The sequence below is a fragment of the Tamandua tetradactyla genome, chromosome 8 (assembly GCF_023851605.1).
Source record: "Tamandua tetradactyla isolate mTamTet1 chromosome 8, mTamTet1.pri, whole genome shotgun sequence".
NCBI classification, from domain to species: domain Eukaryota; kingdom Metazoa; phylum Chordata; class Mammalia; order Pilosa; family Myrmecophagidae; genus Tamandua; species Tamandua tetradactyla.
Window position 1 is genome coordinate 122,614,373 of NC_135334.1, and position 19,323 is coordinate 122,633,695.

The following is a 19,323-nucleotide window of genomic DNA, read 5'->3' on the forward strand; positions in this document are numbered from 1 at the left end:
ACCTGAAACAGGACCCAATCCTATATAACAACTACAAAGCAGTCTACAGTGTGAGGCCTGCAGTGCCGGGTACACTCTTACCTGTGAAGCAGTCAAGCTGGGCGAGGGCGCAGCTGCCTGCGGGGCGTGGTGGTGGTGGTACTGCTGCTGCTGCTGAAGCTGCTGTAGTGGTTGCTGCTGTGCTGTCTGTAGTTTGTTTTCAGATTGTGGCAATGGCTGTATCTGGAACTTGTCAGGTTGTTCTTGTTTTACTATCAGGTTCTTCCGTAGCTGTTCAACCACTCTTTTCTACCAAATGAAGAAAAAAAAGAAATATAATCTGTTAGAATACTGGCCTATCACACACAGAATTATGTTGCCATTATATACCTCTGAAATCCTTTCAACTAGCTTCACTTAAAATTATGTACATCTAAAATGTACATAGATTCTACATCTGAGAGATTCAAAACACTTACAGACATTACTATTAATAGGAAACCGAAGGCATAAAGTGAAAAGAAAAAGCTAATGGAGACCCTGTAACAGAGCCCAGACTTCAGCCTGGCACGCTAGGCTGGAAGGACAGAAGCAGTGGTGAAGAACACAACTCTGGAGCCACACTGCCTCAATTCACATGTCAGTTGTGATACTTACCAGCTATGTGAAGCTGAGCAAGTTATTTAACCTATCTGTGCCTCAATTTCTTGTTCTGTAAAATGAGGGGATTAACAGTACCAACTCCTTACGGTTCTTACGGGTACCAAAGGACCTACTCAGAACTGTGTTTGGAACACTTTTGGTAATCATTATTATTTTTTGCACCTGATAACATAGATACCAGCCATACCAACTTCTGTTAATCAAACAGAATCATGTATCCATCGCAGTTGAAAATATTACACAAATTTTCTTAAACAGAGAACTACTGATCCCAGTACTAAAAACAACATACATTCTAAATTACTGAAATGTATAATTCATGAGCAGGACTTATTTGTTGGGACAGGATCTGTGGAAATGTATACCTTTGTTTAGGTAAAGTGAGGATTTAGCCCTAGGGGATGAAAATTTAAAATTAAAGTTTCTTGACATTCCTAGATCTTGTCCTAATCCAAGAAAAAGTTGCATTTGATATCTTCATTATGATATAATATTACCTTTAAACACAATGGAAGCTCCATGAGGGATTTATTTTGTGCACAACTATATCCTTCTCTGCTTAGAATTATGCTGCTGAGTAAATTCTGGTTCTCTTTACATGACCTAGGAAGTCATAAGACTGAAGAAGACCAGCAAATGGCTCAGAGAATATATAATAATCATTTGGAAAAAGACTTGGGATCTGACTTTCCTTCCCTAATAGCTGGAAGAAAAGATAAGCAGCATTCTTCTCATACACTTGAAATGAGTTCATCAGTAGAGATTTGTTAATTTTGATAAGAAGAGACTGCTTTTTTGTTTTTGTTTTTGTTTTGCATGGTGGGCAGGCACTGGGAATAGAACCCAGGTCTCGGGCATGGCAGGTGAGAACTCTACCTGCTGACCCACCGTGGCCTGCCCGAGACTGCTATTTTTAATACAGATCATGGTGGATAAAAAGAAGTAAATGAAGAAATTTAACTAATGGATTGATTAAGTGAAACCATAAGGCCCAGGTTGACTTTCAAATCCCTGCCACTGATTTCTAACCAACTCTCTTTCTACTGCACATATTCTCCAAAGGGGCCAAACCTCGGGGCTACTCAGTTAACATATCTGAACATTAAAATACTCGCAAAATGGATTTTTAAAATTTTCCAGTCAATAAAAAATATATTATTGAGACAATTTAAAAATATTTTTATTATTCTTTTCAGACAATGAAAATACCATAGAAAAGTCAACCTTTGAAAAAAAGTGATTCTGTTCTAATTTGTTTGTTAGTACTGCTTTGAGATGTTAGATATTTTTTTAAAAGGTGGCAGAGTCCAAAATATCTCCAAAAAACATCTGCAGATGCATAAAAATGCGAATTAATAAAAATATCAAATTCTTATAAAAATTAACTTTCAAGTCATCAAACTTCTATTTCTTAAATATAAAGGGCAGAATAAATGAATCACTGCAATTTGGGAACAAGGGAGGTGACAGCAGTAATGCTGCAGATAATTCTGAGTATCACATGTAGTTTATTGCTTGGTGACAGCCAGAACATTTAAACATTTAAAAACTAAATAATTATGTAGAGTTGCTTTCTATTCCCCTCCCATCAGACATAAAGCTTATTTAGAAACTACATAAAGTATAACATCTACAGCCGGAGAAAGGGACTCCAAGAAACTCTTATTAAAACAAAACAAAACAAAAAACAAAATACAACAGCTCATGGGGGAGCAGACAAACCATGAGGACATAGTACAAAATATATATGACCCCTGCCAAAAAATAAACTTTGAACAAACTCAGCACAGGAAACTAAATTACTACACCAGGCACAAAAAAGAAAGGGGTGCTCTTCTCCTTTACAGCCATGCTTAGAAACCAACAGTGCACTCTCCTACTTTACTGCCTAAGGGAAGTGACTAGTAGCACTGGAGAAAGCCCGAGCCCGCTCCCAGCACTGTGTGCGACAGAAGGAAACAGGAGCAAGCAGGGGAGGCAGGCTAGAGCACTCTTCAGCCAGATGGTGAGAGCAGTGAGAGCAAGGTGACGGCCAATCAGAAGCAGAGTCAGCGAGTAGGAGTAAAGTGAGTCACCCAGCATTCATAACTGTTCCTCCCCCAGCACCTGAAACAATGCCCAGGGAAGCTTGGGGGGGAAAAACAAGATCAAAATACTTGCAAACTTACATTAGTCCTTGCGAAGGAGGGAAAAAAAGGAGACAGAAGAGAAGAAAGAAAGGAAGCAAGAGAAGAAGCTGTGCAGATTGAACACAGGTCAGATCATATGATCTGGGTAAAGTTTTTTTTGCAAGACAACTCTGGTATTTCACAAAGTGTCCCACAGAAATTCATCCTTCCTGCACTTCTTGTTGATCACCAGAAGATTAGAAGAATACTAAGCCTACAGATGTATGAGTGTGGATGTGTTTGAAATTTTTAAAAATCAAGGGTTGGAGGAACATTGATGTATTCTGTCACTTGGCCACTTAAATATCTCTCACCGCAATTAAGGAAAAAAACAGTCCAAAGCTCAGTGAGCTCTACACTAGAGGTCCATCTCAGGTGCACAGAGTTCACGCACAATCTTTGAACGACTGACCAGAAAAGGAGAGTCGCCATGTGCATTAGTTGGCTTTCCTAAGTCTTGTTCTATTCAGTCTTCCTATTCTGACAGCGCATTAACTTCAGATCAGGGACCTGATCTGCTTCAATGCCAGTTCTTGGTGGGCCAGAGAAAGAATTCAGGTATAATATTTCATAAATCTTGGCTGAGTAACACCAAGCAAAGTTGTCAGTGTCCCCTGTACAAAGGGGTTCCTCCTGTCTCCACAGTTGATTTTTATTGCTATGTGTTTTAAACAAAGAACCTGTGATTTCTTTTGGTTATTAATGAAGATTATACTAGCATAAACAATTTAATATTTTCAATGGTGTTCATATATAAGGAAGACCTTTAAATGTAGCTAATTATCTTGGAACATTATCCTGCAGCTTTGAGAAAGGTCTCACAAACTGAGTCATTCATCATTCTCTAGTAAGTTAATGATAGTTAAAAAGGGGGGAAAAAAGAAAGAAATGAAAAAGGAAAACCTGGAAAGAACAAAGATGGAAGGGAGGGAGAGAAAGTTAATAACTTATCATCTTCCGGCCTTAATATATTTCCTATACACAACAGGTCTCCAGAATGCTATTACCACCCCCCACTTCGATCCATTTGTCAAGAACGGCTCCATAAACCCAGCATGTAATTCCCAACCTCAGATTCCCATGACATTCACATCAGTAAGTTTCATCAGGGCTTATTCAGGCAGAAGAGTTCACAGAGCCTCTGATACTTCATGTCAAGTTTCCAAGACAGGTAGTCATGGTGATCAATATTGTGACATTCTGTGATACTATCACCATGTTCACATGACAGCAAGACAGGTCCCAAAGAAAAATTCCACAGAAACTGGTTTTGTTTTTCTGCAATCCCAGTCAATCATTCCAAGTTCCATGGCCTTGGTCAATAAAGAAAAAGGGATATAAGGACCATCTCCCACCCCTCTCATTAAGAAATCAGTTTATTTCCATCAACATATGCTCATACAAGCTTTAGAAAGGAACTCCAGGCACAAGGTCCTGCTTGCCACAACTGGAATTTGGTGCGTCAATTGTCTATTTATGCACATGGTCAGTCATTCAACCCGGTTTCTGTGTGTTTTATTGCATTATCTGTTTTCTATCAAGTATGAGAGGGCCACGCCCACTCAGGCACCTTTTTACAAAGTTTTGCACTAAAAATTCACCCTTTCTTTCTTCATGGATCAACCATATAATTTGAAAATAGAACCTTTATCCATACCAGACGCTGATAAAAACTTGTAACATCACAAATTCAGAAAGTCAAGAACATGTCTTACTCGTCTTCATACACAAAATGCAACAAAAACTTTTCCAGATCTTCAAACATACCAATTGCTCAAAACGAAACCAGGGATACTAAATGTGTATGCATAAAAACTAACCTGGAGACATTTATACTCATTGATGAAGCTAGAAGTACTCAAATCAAAAAAACACTTTCTGTTGCCTGATATGAAATTCAACCACTGCAATTATAACTAACACCAATATTCACCAACTCCAAGGATGCATGAACGAGATATGTAAGAAAGTGGCCACATTATTATCCTCTAAAGAATAGAGTATATGTTGCTGGCATAACCATAATGACAAAATTTCAATAGAAAATAAAAGTGAGTGTTTTTAAAAGAAATTTAAGCGAAGATTCCACCACTTTATGAACAAAAACAGAGAATACCATGGCAAAGAAGCAACAAATTAAAAACAGTTTTCCTCTTAATGCAGTAAGTGAAATGCAATGGCAGAATGCGCACTGAAGTTATCAGAGGGACCCTGCCAGGGGAGACGGAACAGAACTCTGGCAGAGGAAGAGGAACATGGAATATTAGGGACAGCAGCTATAGAAATAGACTGAGCTAAAAATAATTGCATTTTATTAATTTTGAAAGGCACTAGCATGTTTTCCCTAATCTCTCTGATATTCAATTTCAGGGTTAGAGTCAGACCAATAACTCCTAATTTTACATATATTCCTTTTTAAAATGCCACCTGTTTGACAGAGAGGGTATCTATAACGTCATCTTATATAGTGAACTGTATATGTTGTCTACTAAAGAAGGTTTGTTTCATGGTCTTTGAGACTTGAAAACATAGATAATTATCTTACAGTTCTGCAAAGTGTCATGGACAGTAGAATAGAAACAAATGAAGGAATAGCAGCAGTTGGAATTGTCAGATTTTTTTTTGATAAAGTTCAAAATTCTCTGCATGGATGCTTCACAGATGGTGGCAACTACATATGTCATGGTTAGACTCTGGCTTACTTTTTTAATTAAAAAAATATTCTTTGGGGTTTAGTCTTCCTTCAAAACACACACACACACACGTGCGTGCACATGCTGGTATTTACATGAGTGGGTTTTACAATCCATCTCCCCCAGGGGATTGGACCTTTTATTCGTATCAGTGGGACTTATATTCCATCTCTATAGGGGATTAGACCCTTTATTTGATACCCTGATTGAAATGCAGTTTACATTTTTCTTACTTGGTTCATTCACATTCTAATAGGTAAATTCAACCCATTTTTTTCCAACCCCCTTATGCATAAATTATAAACAACTGCTAAGACTGCTATAGCAACACCATGCATAAATCTAGGGACCTTTCTCAGAAAATGGGAACTGCCTTTAATTTGCATCAAACAAGAAAAAGTATAGCTGTTGTACTCAACAAAGAGATGTGGCTCCTGGAGGACTTCAGATCCCAATATGCAACATATCAAAATGCTAAGGCAAAATAGTATAGATACACAGACCAAAAAAGAACACTGGATGCTGGGAATGACAGTTGTTGCAATATATTTCTGTAGAAATGTGTTATTATCATAAAAGACCAAGAAGGACAAAGTCAGAACCCAATTGACTTACATTAAAATTTCCTATGTTTCTTTGAAGTTATAATACACTATTTGTTTCAGGAGAATGCTGAGGATCAAATGAATTAATGGGGGGGCCTTAGGAAATCCTCAATCACAATGTGAAAATAGGGGCGACAATCAATGAATAACACAATTTGTTTAGCAAGAATTTTTAAATCAGAGCAAGAACTAATTAAATGTGACTTTTATTTTTAATGTCAATTGTATTTCAATCACTTGACTTTTTATACCTAATTAAACATTAATGTTAGTTCAAACTTTTTCTCTTTGAGCATCACCAAAAAAATGTACAAGATTAAGAATGGCACCTTTAAATTAAAAAATGTTTTTGCATGAGGAAGAACAAAGGAATGTCAATATAGCAGGGTGCTGAAAATAGATGGTAATTCATATTTTAAAACTTTAACTTAAGGGTGAGACTAAAGCAAAAAATGTTTATTTGGTACAAAATTTATATTTTGACTAATGTATTTCCTAATATAACTTATATGGACAGTTTAATTGAATATCATAAGTACATGGAACCATGAGTAGGGCATGAGATTTTGTAGGTTTGTCGTGAGTGATGCTCCAATAAATTCCAGAGTGAGTTGAACAGTGAATAAAAAAGTATTTGCAAAGTCCCTCTGGGGGGAATGATGAGACAGGGTGGAAATCCAATTTCCCCATGTGGAGAATTCCTGATATTCTTTCAAGCAGTGGGGACAACCAAAGCAATAGGCTGGGCCCTTAATTTGGGGGGTTGTTCATATGAAACTTAACCCCAAAAAGGATAGGCTAATACCTACTTAAAATTAGGCCTAAGAGCCACCCTCAGGGAACCTCTTTTGTTGCTCAGTTGTGGCTTTTCTATCTCAGCCACAACACAACAAGCAAACTCACTGCCTTTCCCCTCTCTGCATGGGACATAACTACCAGGGGTGTAAACCTTCCTGGCAACGTGGACAGAAATCCTAGAATGAGCTGGGACTCAGTATCAAGGGAGTGAGAAAACCTTCTCAACCAAAAGGGGGAAGAGAGAAATGAGACAAAATAAAGTGTCAATGGCTGAGAGATTCCAAACAGTGTCGAGAGGTTATCCTGGAGGTTATTCTTACATATTATATAGGTATCACCGTTTTAGTTAAGGTATATTGGAGAGGCTGGAGGGAAGTGCCAGAAAATGTAGAGCTGTGTTTCAGTAGCCATGTTTCTTGAAGATGATTGTATAATGATATACCTTTTGCAATCTGTGATTGTGAAAACCTTGAGTCTGATGCTCCTTTTTATTGATGATATGGACACGAGTAAAACGTATGGATTAAAAATAAATAAGTAATAGAGGGAACAAATGTTAAAATAAATTTAGTAGACTGAAATGCTAGTGATCAATGAAAGAGAGTGATAAGGGGTATAGAAAAAATAGGGGAAAGAAAGGCTAAAATATATTGGGTAGATGGAAATACTAGCAGTCAATGAGAGGGAGGGGTAAAGGTATGGTATGTATGATTTTTTTCTTTTTATTTCTTTTTCTGAATTGATGCAAATGTTCTAAGAAATGATCATGGTGATGAATATACAACTATGTGATGATATTGTGAGTTACTGATTATATACCAAGAATGGAATGCTTATATGTTAAGAATGGTCATGTTTGTATGTTGTTATGCTTTAAAAAAAGAAAGAAAGGTACCTTTTACCTCTTCATCTCAGAAATCAAACACATTAGGGAGATCCCTGTGTAGAAATCTATACATGGCCAAGATTTCTTATACCTCTTTATGGCCTAGGATTATAGCTCTGAATGCATAAAATAGATGTTCAACTTAAATGTAACCTGACCCAGTAAAGACCCTAAACAGCAATGAGGACAGCAGAAAAAAAACCACGAGAACCATTTATAATACACACAGTTTAGCTGTTTGCTAATCTAAAAGAGTGCCTGAATCACTATTTTGTACCACCATAAGATATGACCAGACTCTGAAAATTAAGCACCAGTTCAGCAAAATACATACCTCTCTTTAGCTATCTATTACAGTGCATTGTTGTGCATGCGACCAGTTTGTCATTCACCATTTTATGGCCCCATCCCACAGCCTGAAAAGGCAGCATTGCCTTGTTATTGTCACAGTTGTCCATACCCTCTAGAAATTCTCTCATTCCTTTGCCCTAAAGCTGCTATGGCTTTCCTCACAAAGAATTATGCTTGGAGATGTCTTTGTACAGTAGCAGCCCTTGGCAACATAAGTATGAAAAATACAGTTTAAGTATAGTGATGACCCTAAAATGGGGGTAAATGGAGGGAGGGACAAAACCAAAAACCTACCATTTTTGCAACACTGCTCAGATAAAACAGACTGTTTTGTCTACTCCAAGCACTGGGCATCGTTTGAAATAATGCAGAAAGCCCTCTTTACACAGAAATGCAAGGCAAGATCAGACACTGGAAAAGCTAATGTAATAGATTATTTAACCAAATTTTATGCAGAATACATCTCCTAAAACATGGATCAACCATTTCCAAAGGAAAAGATACCTTTAAACAATCTTTAATTCTGTTTTTTCTTAAAGAGAAAATGTTAGAAGATGGTATTAGAGCAATATATTGTGCCATGTAGTATATACATCATGTAGAAAAATTCTATAATGAAATGTAGGATTTTCCCTTAGATTTAAGGTTTACAATAATTTTCCTTTACATTTAAATAAAAATAAATCCTATAAATCACTAAACATTGACCTTCTGAACTGGGAAGTATTTCAACAAAAGTACATTCTGAAAATCACATTCTTTTTTTTTTTTTTTTAACTTTTTTTATTAATTAAAAAAACTAACAAACAAAATATTTAGAAATCATTCCATTCTACATATATAATCAGTAATTCTTAATATCATCACATAGTTGCATATTCATCATTTCTTAGTACATTTGCATCGATTTAGAAAAAGAAATAAAATCATAATAGAGAAAAAAAACTATACGTACCATATCCCTTACCTCTCGCTTTCATTTACCACTATTTCAAACTGAATTTATTTTAACATTTGTTCCCCCTATTATTTATTTTTATTCCATATGTTCTACTCTTCTGTTGATATAGTAGCTAAAAGGAGCATCAGACATAAGGTTTTCACATTCACAGAGTCTCATTGTGAAAGCTGTATCATTGTTCAATCATCATCAAGAAACATGGCTACTGGAACACAGCACTACATTTTCAGGCAGTTCCCTCCAGCCTCTCCACTACATCTTGAACAACAAGGTGATATCTACTTAATGCGTAAGAATAACCACCAGGATAACCTCTCGACTCTGTTTGGAATCTCTCAGCCATTGACACTTTGTCTCATTTTACTCTTCCCCCTTTTGGTCGAGAAGGTTCTCTCAGTCTCTTGATGTTAATTCTCAGCTCATTCTAGGGTTTTTCTCAGTCCTTTGATGCTGAGTCTCAGCTCATTCCAGGATCTTTGTCCCACGTTGCCAGGAAGGTCCACACTCCTGGGAGTCATGTCCCACGCAGAGAGGGGGGAGGTGGTGAGACTGCTCATCATATTGGCTGGAGAGAGAGGCCACATCTGAGCAACAAAAGAGGCTCTCTTGGGGGTGACTCTTAGGCCTAAATTTTAAGTAGACTTGACCTATCTTTTGTGGGGTTAAGTTTCATGTGAACAAACCCCAAGACTGGGGGCTCAGCCTATAGCTTTGGTTGTCGACACTGCTTGTGAGAATATCAAGAATTTAACTCTGAATATCACATTCTTGATGCTTAAAAATATAATTCTTTATCATTTATAGTAATACTGTAAATGCATAAATTTAAAAAAGATTCTAAAGCTACTGAATGAATACCCCTTAATTTCACAAAGTATCCACAATTTTCAACAGTTGAATTTATCACCAAGTATTTGTTATAATCACTTAAAGAGAAAAATGAACAGGGTTATAAATTTACTTTCTGACAAATCCTGCATAAAACAACAGGGAGGGGGCAGGCCGCGGTGGCTCAGTGGCAGAGTTCTCACCTGCCATGCTAGGGACCTGGGTTCGATTCCTGATGTCTGCCCACGTAAAAAAAAAAAAAAAACAGGGAGGGAGCAATTCCATCACCTACAGGTGTTGCCAAGATGATAGATGGTTAACTGCAAGGGATTGGATCTTCCAAGACATGTGACAGAGGATGATTTGCACTATTTTGTATTTAGTCTGAGTTTTCTGCATTAGAGACAGAAGGAAACAGAATTCACACTTCAGAACTTCAGAGCAGGTTTGCTTTTTTATTTCATAAATCATCAGTACTAGGAATTTTTTTAGAGAAAGACAGAGGTTCACTAATATAAGAAGAAAAGGAAGAACAGTCTCTTAACGAATAAAATACGTTTGGTTAAAAATGTAAGTATTTTATTAAATCTTAAGTGTATAGAAAAACACCTTTTTTTTTTTTTTTTTGCACGGGCAGGCACCAGGAAATGAACCCAGGTCTTCGGCATGGCAGGCGAGAGAACTCCGCCTGCTGAGCCACCGTGGCGTGGCCCACCATAGAAAAACATTTTTTGCAGATTATGAAAATCACCAAATCCAATCCACAAATCTTTATACAAATATTTAAAGGCTTTGTATATACACCCACACACCTATACCAAGCTTTAGAAAGGATGGAGTGGTCAAAGCAAAAATTATTTATTATTTTTAATTTTCTTTTAGCATACCTCTTAGTACGAAAGGTGTAGCTTACTCTCCTACTACAACGTTTTCTAATTTCTACATCCAACTTAATTACTGAGGTGCAGGGTCATACGAGAGAAGGGCATTATACTAAGGCTAAGATCAGCTTCTTGATTTTTAGATACAGCTAATGTGGTAGCTGCTGAATTCTATAATGGTTACAATAAAAACAGAAGCAATAACATGAGATGGTTAATATCTGTCAAGTACAATGCCGAGGTTCTGAGCAGGTAACTGGACCTAGGTCTCAAGTCAGGGGTAGTCAAACTTAAAGAGCTCTAGCTCCTGATATCTAATTCTATAACCCCTCCTCCTCACATACCCAGCTCCCTTATACACATCGCTATTTTAGGTACTAGTAAGGATTTGGAGCCCTCACATCTGTATACTATATAACACAGTTAGACAAACCATAAAGCACATAGTAAAAACCTTAATTATATATGGATATATATTCTTTCTTCTCCACTCTGCTTTTGAAAAAAATAAGGAGGAAGTATTATATATTAGAAATAATATAAAGGGCCAAGAAGCCTGGATTCTAGTCTATATCTGTTACTAGACTAGTTCTGTAACCTTGAGTGAGTCACTAACCCATTTCAGTTTCAGTTGCCTTTCCACCTAGCTTCTAAACACTGTCTTCTGTTTAAAATTCTATGAATCTCTCTGAATGGTCAGAATACAATATCCTGCTCTATACCTCTCACTTCCATAGCACTGAATGCTCATAGTGATGATCCTGACACACTACAAGGAACTAAATCATTACAGAATAGCTTTATTCAAGGGCTGAAGACTCACGAGCACAGGAGTCAGACAGGAGAAGCCTGAGAATAGAGTCGGCCGGCGGTAAGACGATAGGGAGTGATGGGAGCTAAGGTCAACTGGAGAGGGAAGACCAGTGCCCTGTCTAAAGGCATTAGTGTATGAATTGCTGTTGACATTGTAAACCAAACAAAACGTCTTTGTTGGCTAGATTAAGTCCATGAGCTACCTACCAGTTTTTAACCCCTACACAGTAATTACTTCACTCAACAGCAGTTACTAGGAGAGGAAAGTAGGATCAGACATTACTTAGAACATTTTCAAAAATAGGTGAACCAAAAGGGATCTCAGAAAATTCAACTGGCCTTCTGGTTAATCAAAATTTTACCATAATAAAAAAAGACTCGGGTTTGACTATAGCGGAAGATACACAACATAAAAAACAAGGTAATCAATGGTTACTAAGAAGAATATTGCAATATAAAACATCCAAAGATTCAAAGGAGACAGATAACGATCTACAAGATATAAATTTGAGAACAAAAAACTCAGTAATAATATGTTCTACAATTGTGCTGACTTTATCAGAACAGCTTAAAGTAACTCATGGATAATTTAACCCCCATCCTATCATGTAATACCAATGTTCATCAAAGGATGAACTGGAATCAGTTTTTCTGTCACTGAACCATAGCTAACTCCAAAGCTGAAGAAAGTAGCTGTTTAAACAGCCACATAGTAGAGGTCAGAAAAATGAAGACCACCTTGTTGAAGCTGTCCAGGGATTTATAGCAAGCGTAATCATCAGCCACCTAGAACATGTTAAAACAAACATCTTCCACACTTAACTCATTACTGTTCCTGAGTATTCATATTTTTCAAAATAATTTAATTTACGTGATTAAGAAAAATGGAAATTTCTAAAAACATATAAATTTAATAACTTTTCAAGAATCCTACTTTCTGAGTGAACCCTAAATGAAAACAGTACCGTTTTCCTCAATATTTCCCTGATGAAGTGATTTCCTAGCTTAAGTAATCAATTATTAAGTTTATATGGCACTTTATCCTTGTAAACTTTGACAACTTCTTATCAAATAAGATTCTCATAACTGTGTGGACTAGATAATAAAGGCAACTGTCATTTATTTAGCTGGGAAAACTGAGATACAAGGTGATTGACGACCAACCAAGAGTTAAATAGCTCCTCATAGGAAGACGGAATTAGAATATGGAACCCTTATCCTCTGGAAAATTAGCTTGAATGAAGCTCTGTTCACTGAACAAAGAGCTAGAGCTCATTTTTCTGAGCCAACTCTTCTGGGGCTGACAGGAGGTTGTATGACATCCAAGCCGACTGATCGAATGTAGAGTACTTCGGTGTGGAAAGCTGGACCAAAGCAGACAGGAATCTTTTACTGGTCATCAGCCTCTAGGTATGGTAAACTGCCAAGAAACAAAGACGGTCCGTTGAAAGCCAAGGAAGCAAAGTAATCTGTGCAACCAAGTGTAGAGGCCAAGCTAGAGAAGAGCCACAGGATACACTCAAATTGGGAAACATGCAGCTATAGATAAGGAATGGATAGCTCAAGTGATAACTTGAGAATTAAACCAAAGCTGCCCATTCTGAAGCATATTCCCTATAAACTGCTCTGCACACTTGGAAGGGCTGGGCATGTTCTTAAAGGGACTGGGCAGTGCTAAATAACTTGCCTCAGAATGTCAGAAAGACTGCACATCTGAGCAAGCATACAGGCTGGAACCAACTCCACAAGAATGATTCGCTTCCTCGTCTATAGAGTACGATGCTCAACTGCAAGATTCCATTGCCAATCTTCCAGCCTCAAGCCAAAAACTTCAATTCTGGTACAATGATTTCAATTTAATAAGTGGGATGGACACAGGCAACATTTAGGCTGTTAAAATGGTGGGAGTAAATCACAGCGAACTTTACTTACCAGCCACTAACTAATATGCATCTGATTTAAAATTTTTTATTCACTAATAGATTTATCCTACTAACATTAAAAACTACACAGCTATTTTCCTTTAAAACAGAATGCAGATCTCCCTGGTGGCATGGGAAGTGACTCCCATGGATGAGCCTGGCCCTGGCACCATGGGATCAACAATGCCACTGTGACAAAAAGAAGGAAAAGAAGTATGACAAATAAGGTATCCGTGGCTGAGAAAGTTCAAATAGAGTCAAGAGACTACTCTGGAGGTCACTCTTAGGCCTGGTTCAGTTAGACACTGCTACCTATCATAACTTGGCAACCCCCGACCAAAAGCATCCCTGCGAATCCTAAAGAACACACAGGGCATTATATAAGATTCTACAAAAGATTCCATGCACTAGGGTAACTTTCTAGAAATCTACAAGCTCCAGATGGGTCCCTGGGCCAGATAAGTCCTAAAATGCAGACAGGCTAGCCTCTCCAGAACATCAAACAATTCCATCCCCCTATCCCATATTACTGACAGCCACTTCCAATATGAAAAAGTTAGAAAGGACATAGCCCAAATACCCCTAAAGAGTGGGGAAAAGATCAAAGATGATGGTAGAGCTATACAGAGTAGGTAGGATTTAACAAATGAGTATGATTGCGACTCATTATATTGATACTTCTTTCAGCCTCCAGTATCCTAGAGTAGCTAGAAGTAAAAACCAAAATTGTGGAACTGTAACCCATACCAAATTCTGAGATCTGTTCTACAACTAATTGTGATGTGCTCTGAAATTTATTGCTTTTTGCATAAATGTTATTTTTCACAAAAAAGAAAAAAAAAGTGATTGCGATGACAAATGCATAGCTATATGATGATACTGTGAACCACTGATAGTACACTTTGGACAATTACTTGATATGTGAATATATACCATATATCAAGAATAAATAAATAATTAAAAAAACAGAATGCAGGTAATCAAAACCCATATGCAAAGGGGCTGGGGAATTAACATAATAAAACACACACAGAGGTTTTAAAAATCACCCTCCTAGCTTTCATAGCTGCTACAAGGAATCCTGGCTGCCCCTCCCCCACTCATCACACAAGGCCAGGGTTTGTCAATAAGATGGCTGTGTAACTTCTGTTTAGTCTTCACAGGCTCTAACGTATGTGATGCTGAATTTACTTATCTCAGTAGGCAGCACAGCCTCACCAACAGTGGTTATGTTTTAGCCTTTGCAAGAACAAGATGTCAAGGGTTTTGTTGTTGTTGCATAATTCTGCATGCAACATCTCTTTTCAACTCTGGGCTGAGCTGGCAGAAGCACTAAATCAAGCCAGCTCTGCTTACCCTTCAGATGCTCCAGTAGCAAGACAACTTTGTAACATTCACTGGCAATGTGACACACTAGTAACACAGACTGTCTAGTTATCATACCCTTTGAATATCTCCCTGGTCTTTCTCTGTTCTTGTCCCTCATAGCTGCCTTTTCCTTACTAAATATTTCTTGTATTTTCATGCAAAAGACATAAGGATCTAACTCCATCTTGGGCCCATAGAAATGTGTGTAATCTCTGTGCTATACATAGGCCTGGGGGAAAGACCCAACAGTCAGATGTACTTGAGCTTCCTACAGCCTACTCTGCTTAGGTAATAAGAGTGAGAAGAGACTACTGCTTTCATCCCCTTTAGAATAAGACAGTTGATTTAAGAATTGCTGAGAGGGCAAGGATGATGGAGATCCTTGGAGAAAGCAGGGATATTTGGTGTCTGATGGATATAGGGAATTGATTTACTTGTGTGCAGGCTGTCAGCCTTACCAATAATCACAGGACAGAGACCACCTTTAGGAAAAGAAAATGGAACAAACTGAGTGGAAAAGAAGAAGTGACAGAACAGTGCAATGTCTAAAAGCACCTTTTCTTGGTGGTGGACTGTGCTCTTTTCCTGAGATTCCCTGTAATAGGAAAGAATCATTCGTACATGGGGGTACATACCTATACTTCACAGGGTGTTTGTTTGTGTGACAGTTACACTGTCATAATTTTAGATGGTTAAACCTCTGCTCCAGGGTTTATAAAAGATCAGAGCACTTGTCACTCTTGGTGCAGGTAGAGTGAGATAGAGTGGTTGAGCAGTTCATTTTTCTTTATAATTACACGCCATTAACCTTCCACATGAGAGCTCCCTTGTGCTTTCATACCAGCAGCACCAACTGGCTGCGTTTGATAAGGCTCTACAGGGTCTGCGAGACCAGCACATGTAACAAAAGGAACACTTTAATGCTGCAGACTTAAGCAGAAGCTGAATGCAGCTCCAGCTCTGTTACTTATTGGCACGCATATTCAGCTCAATTATACATGTGTAGACAAAAACAAACTGAAAACACAAAGGTGGAAACCAGCAAACAAATTATTAAATTAAGCCTACTTAAACCAAAAGTGATTTGAAAATTTCTTGATAATCTTCACAATATTAAAAATTAAATATTAAAAATCCAAAATGTATTATATTTACTTTTCTAACATTTGATAATAGGCATCCTATAAGAAATGTACTCAATATGTAAAAGTTACTGGGTGACACAATTACTGAATGACCTATATTATAATGTAATCACATTGGTGTCTACAAGCTGCATGCTGTGAAGGTAATTTACTCACTTAAGTATTTCTCTTTACATATCTCTCAGTAATTTACTTTTAAGAAAATAAATAAGAACCAGCACTAAGTCAGTTTATATCCTTCTTGACAGTGGCCACACAGATGATTTCCCTTTTCAAGAAAGAGGAAGAGAGAGTGTGAGAGAGAGAGACCTATTCCGTTAATAGTCATTCTTTCAGAATTTTTAATGCAGTGCCAGGAATGCTATTTTCCAAATGCACAAAGGTAGATTGAGCAAAGGCTATGTGTACATGCTCCAACAGAAAACGAGAGCCTATTTGGGAAGTAGGTGCTGGCACACTGAATCATGAATAGGATCCCAATTACTTGGGAAACAAAAGATACTATATAAGGCATTTGTAGCCCTCACAGCATCTCAGAGTAAGGTTTCCACATGGCAGTGCTGTGTTCTGGGTATTATCCATACTCAAAATGCTCTAAGGGAAGGGCAATGGGTATCCTGAAGATGCTGCTGAATATTAACTTGCTTTCTTTGACCACAAATGCATACATTGAGGATGTTGGTCCGAATAGAGTCATCTGAGAGAGTATTAAGGAATTCAAGTGGTACACCATTTGTTCATCAAATGTATGTATAAACCACTTAAACAAGTTTATTAGTACCTTTTCTAGAGATACAAAACTACAGAAAAATCTTGTTTTTTGCAAATTAATAAGATGCTTAGTACTTCTGAAATTGTTTAGACATATTTGTTTACAATTACATTTTGAAGATGGGTGATTAGATCTGGGAATCCCATTTATTCCTATTAACTCTTTCTTTTTTCCTATGATTTATGTATGAAACTGAAGAATTTTTCCATAAACATTTTACCATATTACTACAAACTCACATTACTAGTATGTTTTATGACCCTTACTAACATAGTATCCTTTTTAAAAATGTTTTTCCTAGTTCACATAATCAGATTTGTGCTTGCAACTAAAGGGTCTGTAATTCTTTAAAAGTGAATGCTGAAGACATCATTAGTATTTTCTTGTGCATGTTGCTTGTAGTAGCATTCAACATAGTGATGGTGAATGGCCATAGGGCATCTGGTAATGCCAGCCCATACATACAGAAAACAGCGCCTGAAGGTGTTGGCTTCTCGAAGTCCAGATTCGGTGACAGCCAGTTTTCTCTTCTGCCTAACGCATAATTTTTATTTCCCAATGAATTAAAATCGAATTTCTTTCACTAAGCGCTTGTTTTTACAGCCTTAAGAGTGGTAGACAAAAGCCCATCTACGTGTTCAGGGTCTGTCTGTCTCTTTGACTCATTGTGGGACCATCTGTTTATGTGTACTACTTGTCTCATGGTGCAAATCAGCCTGCCCCTGGGCAGACCTGCTTCACACTGCAAATTCACTCTGCAATTTCAACCTCCCTCATCAGCAATAGGTCCTCTTATTGGTATCTAAAACTACCACTCCAATCAACTGAAGTCAGACCTTATTCTACAGCTCTTGTAAAAAAAAAAAGGTACACCACACACCCAGGTGTAAACAGGTCATTTCTAATGCTGGGCTCATAAGGAAGGTGGCAGTAGTTTTGTTCCTACCAAAGCATTTAGCACCATCAACGCCAGTCAGCCTGTTACCCAGGGATATATGTATACCACTGTGGAGAAAGGTTAAAAAGATTACTGAATCCCAGAGGACAAGAGCATGAACTGCAAATACAAACCATTCTGGTCTTCTTTGTTTTAAAGATTGGCAATTTATTCATAGTTGGGTTTCCTTCTGTGTTATTAGCACACAAATATAAAGCAGTATTAGACAAGGTTCTCCAAACACCCTTTGAATCATCCACAACTATTATTTGCTTTCTGTTTTGCATGCACTCTGCTAATTGCTCTCTCATCTTAGATTTAAAAGGATATTAGGACCATGAATAGGGTGGTGTGCCATGAAACATATGAAGATAATGTTTACTGAATATACCTACTGAGTATATAGTATAGCATTCGATGTTATAGTAGGATATTAACGAAAGTTAAATTCTTTAAGAAATTTATATAGCTATTTCAAGGGACAGAAGATATGGCAAAAGAACCATAATATCAAAGACGATCAACACGCAAAGTTTTTGGAAAACAAAAATACACATGTAAAAAGAGAAGAAAGAAGTATATACATAAAGTTGGGCTGCTCCTAGAAGCTAAGATCAAACCTGGAAGATTGTACATTTTGAGCAATGCTAAAGAAATTTTTAGTAAAAAAAATCAAACGTGCTGTCAAGAATAATTAAAAATTATTACTTTGAAGAAATGGAGTAAGGCAAGTTTAGATGCTAGAGTTTGGTTATAGGTCCCTAAACAGATAAAGTAATATGCACCCAATGAAAAGATAGGTATAGTCTTTCACTGAGCTCTATTCTTTGCATTTAAGAAGAGTTTTCTTTGAGAACAGAATGTAGAATTCATCTACCCTACAAGTGCACTTCAGAATGCATACTTAACTTTTAGAAGGAACACATTTTTTAAGTAAATGATAATTTTAAAGGAGATGAATAGTTACTGGATTGGTGATCAGTGGAGGAAGAATTACAATGGTTATATGCAGAAATACAGGTAAAAACACAGATTTGAAAGGACCAAATATGTTGCTGATAAGCAACAAAAATGGCTGATGACAAAGCACAGGGATGATCCCTACATGGTACTGGATGCATTTCACTGGGTGAGAAATACACCAAGTTTCATTTTGTTAAAGGCCCTATTGCCTCCAATGTCCACAAAAATCCTACCTTTTCTTAACTTTCCTCCTGAGGAGTCATAGAGTGGTGAACAGGAATGCTGGAACGATTCCTTGTGTTGTAGGGAAAGCCACAATCTCATGCAAGGCTGACAACAACATGACATTCACTAAACAACTAGCAACATTCTTAGTCTTTTTTTTTTTTTTTAACAAGTACTGACAAATAGAAATAATGATCTAAGGGAGATTCTAATTTTTTAATTAACTGGAGTTGTTAACCTTCTCAAATGTTTGATATTTAGAAAAACAAACATATCAGCCGAATCATCAGTGCGGGCAGCAAACTTTACAGAAGAAAACAACATGTTAGCATGAAGAAACTGCTATATCATTTTTCCATCACATT

General features: G+C 37.3%; 1 protein-coding gene across 22 annotated transcripts in view; it reads right to left on the reverse strand.

Moving 5' to 3' along the window:
- The window catches only part of PHF21A (PHD finger protein 21A), a 289,223-nt gene that overhangs the window by 37,094 nt on the left and 232,806 nt on the right, over nucleotides 1–19,323 (reverse strand). For 20 of the 22 annotated variants that reach the window (XM_077114531.1, XM_077114528.1, XM_077114525.1 and 17 more), the window contains one exon: nucleotides 82–288. In XM_077114531.1, coding sequence (XP_076970646.1) covers nucleotides 82–288 — 207 coding nt within the window. Of the gene's footprint in view, nucleotides 1–81; nucleotides 289–3,879; nucleotides 6,320–19,323 lie in introns of those variants that run through there. The other 2 variants (XM_077114539.1, XM_077114541.1) reach the window with 2 other exon arrangements.